The 9,826-nt window shown below is 29.4% G+C and overlaps 1 protein-coding gene across 1 annotated transcript; it reads left to right on the top strand.

Moving 5' to 3' along the window:
* Positions 1 to 4,534, top strand: LOC112707898 (putative L-ascorbate peroxidase 6). The gene is made up of 10 exons (XM_025759926.3): positions 1 to 211; positions 510 to 615; positions 784 to 911; positions 1,476 to 1,546; positions 1,703 to 1,745; positions 1,828 to 1,924; positions 2,168 to 2,251; positions 2,765 to 2,886; positions 3,241 to 3,307; positions 4,163 to 4,534. The coding sequence occupies exons 1-10, from the start codon at positions 43 to 45 to the stop codon at positions 4,263 to 4,265; spliced, it is 990 nt and encodes a 329-aa protein (XP_025615711.1). The 5' UTR covers positions 1 to 42; the 3' UTR covers positions 4,266 to 4,534.
* Positions 4,535 to 9,826: the final 5,292 nt, after the last annotated feature.

Here is a 9,826-nt window from a genome sequence, read left to right as displayed (position 1 = left end):
GGGTAAAGTGGAAAGGAGTGTGTGGCGTGAGTTAGAGAGAAAATGAGTTCAACTCTGACCAACCATCATCCTCTACTGTGTTCAATCTCCACCGCTTCAGCTTCAGCTCAACAACACAAACCCCTAACCAATTTTCCCGCCAAATCACAACGCTCAACTTTCTCAACCGTTAACTTCCTCTCCAACCACCCTCCTCCTCCTCCATCTTCAGGTAACAACTTACTACTAACTGTTCTCCAATTATTTTATGCAATGGTGCTTTTAAGATTTTACATTTTAGTTCACACTTTAGCTTAGGGTTTAGTGTCACTGATAGTCCGAGAAAATTAAATTCATGATTTATTTTTTTTAAAAAAATAAAAGATTAATACGTCTAAGAATTCCTCTAAGGAAATCTACGGAATGTTCATTGTTGTTGGTGTAATTTTGCATCTGCATCCTTGCGGAGTTTACGTGAATGACTTTGTGTTATATTTATAATTTAAAGTATATTAATGGTATAAATGTAGGTCCAAATCTGGTGGTTGGAAGGAGAGGGCTAGTATCCATAGTCACTTTGCCATGTCTTGTTCCCCTGACTCAGATTATGGGTTGTCTCCAAGCGTACGCTGCACAGTAAGAATCCTTGAATGATTTAAAAGTCCTATTCAACACCATATGTTGCTTATACATAAACCTAATTAGAATCTTTAAGCACAAGTTTCATTGTTTTGTTTCAATGTTGGATTGTCTTGCTTGCTTGATTTGTTGTCATTTCAATGCTTCTTCTGCCCCTTATTGAAGGCCTAGTACAAAGGAATATCTTCTAATTAAAGAAGAAGTAAGGAAGGTATTGTCGAAGGGAAAAGCTGCAGGCGTGCTTCGTTTGGTTTTCCATGATGCAGGAACCTTTGACATGGATGACAAGACAGGTATCTCTGGATCCAAGGGACATGTTAAACTTTCAAAAATGCTGTTTGCTTCTGGATAGTCCTGTTTTGGACTTTTAGTTTTCAGGCATAAGCTTGCTAGATTCAACTCTGTTGTATAGTGGATGTAAAATGTTCTATGAAGGATGGGTTATCAATGTTGAAATTTTCATAATCTTGCGAAGTTTTCTATATTAGTAGCTTCTCCGAAAATATAAACTGCTATTTTGGAGGGAAGCCATGAAACTGAAGTAGTGATGGTGCTTTGTCAAATATATAGTGATCCATGAGCTTCATGAATTATCACGTGACTTTTCTCTAGTGAAGTGTTAAGTGTTAGAACTTAGAAGTTTGGCTGGAGAGTAAAATTAGGTGGAAGGCCTTGCTCTATAATTGGATTTGTATATATAATACAAGGGACCTTTTACTATGTTTCCTTGAGAACTGATGTGTCATTGCCAGTAACAATTGTATTTCTTTGATTCATTTCGGAATTTAGATAACTTACTTTTGTTTTCTTCTCAAATTCATGATATATAATTTTTTTAACTATTCATGTTATTGCAGGTGGTATGAATGGTTCTATAGTTTATGAACTTGAAAGACCAGAAAATTCTGGCCTAAAAAAATCAATAAAGGTGTGGTCTATCTCACCAAGTTTCTATCTCTCTTTTCCCTGCTCCTTTATTTTATTATTTGGAGAACTCCATATATGATTATATGTTTTATGCTCTTGTTTTAATAATGAAGTCGCAGGTTCTATAAAGCTAATATTGTGGTGACTATATTGTTAGGTTCTGCAGAAAGCAAAGATTCAAATAGATGCTATCCAACCAGGTCCTTGTTTTATACAGTAATCGCCACAAATATTAAGTGCTGAATTTGTCTAGGCCAACACATTCCAATTTACCTTTACCAGTATCCTGGGGGGACATGATTGCTGTTGCTGGCGCCGAAGCAATCGAATTATGTGGAGGTCCATCAATCCAAGTTTCTTTGGGCAGACTAGATTCACAGTAAGATGTTCATTTTGTAGTAGCATTTGCTTTCGATCTTAAGTATGATAGACAAGTAGTTATATGTTAGGTTGGTGCCTTATATTCTCCTAAAAGAGTATTGAATTCTTCTAATTGTATTTTAAGGCTATTTGTTAAAGAATAAAAAACCATAACTTTTTTTTTTCTTTATGGGCTCATGACAAACAAAATCTGATTTGTGTCTTCTGCCAATAACAATGTTTCGATTCATTTTGATTGAAGGGGGCCTGACCCTGAAGGGAAACTTCCTGAGGAATCTCTCAATGCTTCCAGTTTGAAGAAATGCTTCCAGAGAAAAGGCTTTTCGTGAGTATACCTTTATATGTGCACTTCTGTTCTGTTAAGGGAAAGTTACTTTTCTTTTTGGCTGGTGTAAAAATATTATTTTTATTTTAGTTTTCTGCAACTATTCATTGTAAAAAGGTTTGATTGTATATATATTTTACCATGTAGAGACATGTCTATAATTTACCATTATAGTCCTAATTCTACAAGAATTTAACTTTTATGCACCGTCTGAATAAACTCTTTTAGACTTATATTCAATTAGGTGTTGCCGTATAAACAAAAGTAGTTTCTCTTTTGAGACAGTAAATGCAGTTAGCCTCTTTTATACCTAGGTGATATGTAAACAAAATGTATCAAGGCAAGAAAACAAAATGTTGTAATTACCTAACCTGAAAGCTATTTGATTGTTTGCTTAGACAAAATCTATTCATTACCGTCTAAAATTCTCTGCATATTATTTTTTCTTTTAGCTAGAATTCATTTTGCTTATGTGTTGTTAACTTGTTATCCTTTTGGGGTTCTCTTTCACAGAACACAAGAACTTGTAGCTTTGTCTGGAGCCCACACTCTTGGAAGTAAAGGTTTTGGAAGCCCAACTTCTTTTGACAATGCATATTATAAGATTCTTTTGGAGAAGCCTTGGGCAAATCCAGGTAAGCTCATAGCTAAGTTAAAAGATTGTTCTCTGAGTCAATTCTTTGTTTAATGAAAATGATATGGAAATGAAGGAGTTGAAGGCATGTTATGCCTTTAAGATTCAGTAACTACCTTATTTTGATGATTTGTGCCTGTTTTGCAACGGATCTTAATGTTAGAAAAAAAAATTTAGTTTCTTTGGCATCATTTTTTTTGGCAACAAACTATAAATGACATGAAGATCTGTGATTGATTTGATTGTGTGCGCATTTTTTCGGATAGACCAAATATGTTCAATTTTTTTTTGTTACCCTTCGGTTTTTTGAACAACTTTTCTTATCATTCTCAAATGCTGGTTTTGTTCTCTTCAGGTGGCATGTCAAGTATGATTGGCCTTCCTTCAGATCACGCACTTGTTGAGGATGACGAATGCTTAAGGTTCTTTATCTTTTCAAAAAACCTCTTATATTTCCCTTATTGTGAAAATGACCTACTGCATTATATGCTAAGCACCAAGATTTCTGTACAAAACCATTGCAAATGCTTCAATATTAGGATTAAATTATTATATGAATGGGTAAAACAGTTTAGGATTAGAAGCATAATTTTCAATTTTAATTTTGTTTCTGGATCCTAGAAATGACACTTAATGCATATAGTCCAGCAATTGAAAACAGTACCTATGATAACAAGTGAATATGACGGTTACTTGTAAATTTAGCTAGTTAGCTTCCTTAGATTTCTCTAGTACTGTAGTATTTAGGATATGACCAAGTAAACATTTTCAAAATAGCTAAGCACTCCTCCTAGTTATTTAACCAGCGTCATCCTTAGGATTCGATGGGCATAACATCCTGGCCTATGCTATCTGTTATGAGTGTATCCTCTTATGCTAATCGTAGTTATGAGAAATTACAAGAAAATCAAGTTACACCGTTGCTAACTACTAGCTTATGTTCTAGTGGTAAATGATTGATCCAACGTCTTCTCCCCATGAAATAGCTTTTGGGGTTAAACCCAGTCTTAAGAAGACTTGTGTAACTAAACCTTGAATTCCGTCCTTCTCTATTCGAAAGATCCTAATCCTAAGAAAAAGGCATAACCCTTTTTTTGTTTAACTTAATTAGGTCTCATTTATGGTTCTAAAATACATTCTAGCTCAAAGAATTAGGCACTGGCAAGAATCCTTATTTATCTCTGGTGCAGCCTTGCAGCACATATGCATTCATGTTTGGGTTAATTATGTTTGTACTTTTATGTGCATGCCTTAAGAAAACTTCATTTACTGAACAGATGGATCAAGAAATACGCAGAAAATGAGAACATATTCTTTGAAGATTTCAAGAATGCATATGTCAAGCTGGTGAATTCTGGTGTGAGGTGGAATAACCTATAAATTTTAGAAATTGAATGTAAGCCGTTATTTATTTATTTGTTTTTGGTGATTTTCTGTTGATGTTTATGCAAAGTCTTAGTGAAGGTTTAGGGAGCTCATAATGTTTTGCCCACCAAGACATTATATATATATATATATATATATACCCAAAACAGAAAGTAGTTAAACCTATTCAACTTTTGTCACTAGAGTTATGATGCATTGTTTCGAAAATTAAATGGATGACAAAAGTTAGTATTGGCTTTATTTGACCAATACCATTTTTAGGATTTGACGGCATTTAACACTTGTAATGAGTGCAACTTTTATGTTAGAATTTAGATGTTGAAAGAAATTATAAGAAAACAAAGTTATATTTATACCAATATAGGTGACTTTTCATATAATAATAAACACTTGATCCATTCGGAGGACATGCATATTAACAATGACCGAAGATAGTTTTTTTTTTTTAAATTTTATTCCGTGAAAGACTATATTATATATTATACTTTTTAAGTTTAATATCATTTCTGATTTCATCTTGGTTCTTAGATTTTGACTATAACCTTGAATTATTAATTATTCTCTTAATTTTGTCTGCTGATTTCTAAACTAAGTACTCTTATCTAATATGTAACAAAGAAAAACCATTAAAGCAAAGGGGGGAAATCTAAATCAATCAAGTAGGTGATAGTCTAGTTGCACTTGAAAGGGATAGGCAACCTTGCTAGGTGCTATCAAAATAGCGTGTTTGGACTTCTGATTCATTTCTTCAAAATCAATATTATGAGGGGTTGTACTTATAATTGATTTTGACCCTCTTTTGTCTACTATGATTTCAAGTTTAATCCATACTCACGAGGTTTACACTATTTTTGGATTCAAAATGAAAGTGAATTTCCCTTCCAGCAAAAACACTTTTCATATTAAACTACCAAACATGCAAGGGTAAAACTAGAGATACTTCACCAGAAATGGACTGATTGATTCATGGAGTAAACGAAATTCATGAGATGAGAATGGAGTTGAACTATTGACCTTAAGATATGTTTGGATAGAAGGTAAAAATATAAAAAATTTCATATATAAACTTAATGTTGGTAACTGTACTAACTTGAAAAATTACACATAAATTTCATCCATTAAACTTTTATTGTTAGTGTTGTGGTCCTGGTATTTTTTCCGCTAAGCAACGCAAATTTTGGTATACCTTTCTGACAAAACTGGCTAAATTTTCTAATGTAATGAATGAAGATGTTTACTTGTTATAGGAGATGCTGGACAAAACCCACATCATGGGGACTTTTTTATCATCGTTTCTTTCCAATCATAATCATGTGTTGTTGATTTGTGAAAACACAACATTACATTCATTCATAGCCTCATAGGAAATGATATTTCTTACCTTTTATTTTGTTTTCTCTAAGTTATTACAAAATATTATTAAAAATTGAAATTTTGCAAATAATTTATAAATTATTGACAAAAATTAGACAACTCCAATCAAAATAGTATTATGGTTCTAGGTAGTAATCTTACAATTTTTTGATATAGTATTTACTATTTTGATCTTATTACCAAAACTCGAATTAATTCGACTTTAAATTTTGTGTATTTTTTTAGTACATTTTTTTTTCTATCCTAAAGTTAAATATAATCTCACTGTGAAAACTGAAAAGAATTAATTTATTTAGGACTTGACTTAATCTACTAATAACCTGTATTTCAGATAAACTTCTATTTAAAAAAATCCAAATTTCAGTCCAACATATCAACACTAATTTATTTTATTGACCTCGGTTTTAAATTGTCTTTTGACTCTTTTGCCTCCTAATTTCTTGAGACTTGAGTGCACCATTCTACCTAGTTTATTTTATTTATGTGACATTTATCTATTTTTAATATATAAAAGTAAATACATAAGTTTACCTACATTACTTTTAAGACATTTCTTTCCTCCTACTAATGTCATGCCAATAATATCGTTTATTTGGCAAAATTTTAGAATCAACCACTCAATTCTTGCCAAATCAATTATTATTTTCAAATCAACAAAAAAATAAAATATACAAATAAAAAACTAAAAAATACAATACAATAAATTTGTAACCTACAAATACATTGAATTCATATTCCTATATTTATTATATCTTACCGTTATAAACAATACAATAAATTTATAACCCCAACAATTAATTTATTAATTTTTATAAATAACTCACTAAAGTTAATAAACATCCATATTACAAATGTCATAATAATATTATTAATCATAATAAATTTTACGTTATAAGTATTCAAATTTCATACTATTTAAACTACTTATATAAGTCTCGTATCACTATTCATTCAAATAACATCAAATTTAGCACAAAAAATTTATTTTCGAACTACACATCTCAAACTTACTCAATAGAGCATCATTCTTTCAAAGCAGAATGATTAGAAATCGAATAACTATCAAAGATCTAATAGCCATGCAATGAGAATCTGATGATCAGGTTTGACAAAAAAAAACTCACAACATGCATTATACATTCATACTTACTCAAATACTATACACCTAATGATAACATAAATTGAATATTGGAATAGGAAAAGATCTTCATAATTTTAGCAACTATAAACGAAATTGATGACAAATTTAGATAGAACTATGTTTGGATGGAACTATGTTGAATGTAAAAAGTGTCCAAAAAAAGCATATAAAAAAGAAAACAACTACATTTGTGACACATGTAATCAAACACCACAATATCCAACAATAAAGTAACTCTATATACTTTTCATAATCTCATCTATCAAATTATTAGTTACTAACCCAATACTTATTTTAGGTTCAGAATTCAATTAAAGGTTTTAGATCAAAGTGTTACAACAACTTTTGTACTATTTGATGGCGAAGCAAAAAACTTATTGGGTACAACTGCTTCAAATCTAATAACATTTCAGAAAAATAATGACATTGAAGCACCACTACATTAAGAGATTAAGGAGAAAGAAAATCATACAAATTCAACACACATTTTCTGAAGAAGAACATATATACAAAGATGGAACAAACAACACAATAGAAAGTGCATCAAACTCAACAATTCATAAAGAATATGCCTTCACAAGAAGCTACGACAGAAAGAAGAAAGTAACAACTCTAACAATAACAAAAAAAAAAGAGGATGAGAAGAAGACTAAGTCCATCAACTAAAATAAATATAAAAATTAAACCACCAAATAAAATGTCACTTTGTACAACTTCAACATTCAAATCTTTGATACTACAAATTATTTTAAATAAAACACCTTTTAAATTTAACTTTAATTTACACGTATTTAATTTATTTCTACAAAACATAACAATTTTTAATATTTATTATATACTATCATTAATTTATCCATTCGCTGTCTTAGTCTAGTTGCTAATAACTGCTCTAAGAATACTAATAATAGATGACACTAACAAAAATCATTATAAAAATTTCTAGACATCGTTTTGTTTTTCAAGTATTTCATACATTTAATACTTAGATACCTTTATATGATTCAATTCCTTCATGAGAATCTGGATTTGTGTTTATGGGAATGAGGCAGACTCTGATGTCGAGACACCATACACTTATTGGTCGGTTTGTCATACTCTCTCTCCCTCACATGTATTGGAGTTTTCTTTGTACCTTTACCATGGTGTACGAATTTTCTTCCTCAACAGTCTAACATAATTTCTTACTTTATTTAATTTTACGATTGTTGTTCTCTCGTATTTTATGTAGTTCTGTACTTCTGTAGTAGAATACGCGTGAAGGAGGAAAATATTGTTGTTCAATAAATTTACAGGAATTTGCACATATTTGGATAACAAGTAAAATCACTAAAATTTTGTATGATATTTTTGTTTGGGGGATTCATTAGAAATTAGAACCCTATTTATAAATAAATTTGAAAATAATTACCTTCTATAAAAGCCACTGAACAAGTGCATGGAAGGTTTTCAAACATGGTATCACTATTCAACATAGCAGGGAGCATTCTATATATGCAGCCCAAAGGTAGAAAAGAAGTATTCGCAATCAAGCTCATGTGACTTAAGGATAGAGTTCCATAGATTCTACCTGGAGCTGATGCACACACTCTTGACAATAGATAGGTGCTATATCATAAAAAATATTTAGTGTAAATAAAATATGCCAAAAAAAGAGAATCTTGTTTGTAACAAGATATGTGTATTTTTTTTATGGTAAACAAAATATGTATTATAGTGTAAAATTTATACACTTTTTAATTAGGTTTTGATTTGATTTAATTTCATAAATTAATTATGTTAATAGTCAATTAAAACTCCTAAGAATGTGTTATGGTGTCACTTATCATACCATATTAGTAAATTTTGACACCATCAACAAAAAAGTGCCACAAGGACTAATATGACTAATTTAAAATCTTTAAAGAATGAATTTGATTAAAAAAAATCTTTCAAGGACTAATTTGAAAAACGAGTGATTTTTTAAGAATTAATTTGACCATTTATTCTTATTTTTTAGGGTAAAGTACTGTTTTGGTCCCAACGTTTGAGGTGAATCATATTTTGGTCCCTAATATTTTAATCATTTTATTTTTATCGCAAAACATTTAAAATGATATCAATGTTATTCCACTGTCAAATCCTCACTAACAATTAACAGAATTGATGTACTATTAATAATATTTTTGTTAAAACTAGGTTAGATTTTTGAGAGAGTAATGGTAGGAGACTGGGATTGAGCAAATATAACTTTAACAAAAGTATTATTAATAATACATTAATTTTATTAAGTGTTAGTGAAAGATTTGACCGTGAAATAACATTAATGCCATTTTAAATATTTTGAAATAAAAATATGACGGTTAAAACGTTAAAAACTAAAATAAAATTGATCTCAAATATTAGAAACCAAAATAATACTTTATCATACTTTTTAAAGATATCATACTCAAAATTTACCTTCAGTGTATAGTATATTTAGAAATTTAAAAATAACAAAAAGATAATTTATCCCAACAATCTATATTTTAAAATATTAATATTTTGACAATTTTTCTTTTCAAATATTGAAAATAAAAAATTATTCACCTTTGACAAATTTATCTTTTGAAAATAAAAAAATAAAAAAAATAATTCATTTCCAGCAAATTTATTTTTTAAAAATAAAAAAGTATAAAAGAACAACCTTTTTTTGAACAATCTAAATAATTAAATTAAAAAAGCTAATCTTAATTTTAAAAATTAAAATTTAAATTAATTAATATAATTCTTGTTTTGAATAATTAATAAACTTAAAATACAATCTATTATATATGTTGTCACATTTTTTATTATTTACTTAACAAAATTGATCTAGACTTTTTCTTTTTAAAATCATCAACTATTCTCATTTTTGGGATTTTATCCCAACAAATTATATAAAAATATTTTATGCAAATTATTAATATAAAAATAAAAATTATATTTTGTTTAAATACAGTATTATAAAAATTATTCAACACATTTTCTATATGTTGGTGAGGATGTTATCATGTAGATAATATACTTCTTACCTGTTACAACA

Source organism: Arachis hypogaea, chromosome 8, assembly GCF_003086295.3.
Source record: "Arachis hypogaea cultivar Tifrunner chromosome 8, arahy.Tifrunner.gnm2.J5K5, whole genome shotgun sequence".
Lineage (NCBI taxonomy): Eukaryota > Viridiplantae > Streptophyta > Magnoliopsida > Fabales > Fabaceae > Arachis > Arachis hypogaea.
Note: the sequence above shows the minus strand (reverse complement) of the source record. Positions and strands in the feature narration are given on the sequence as shown.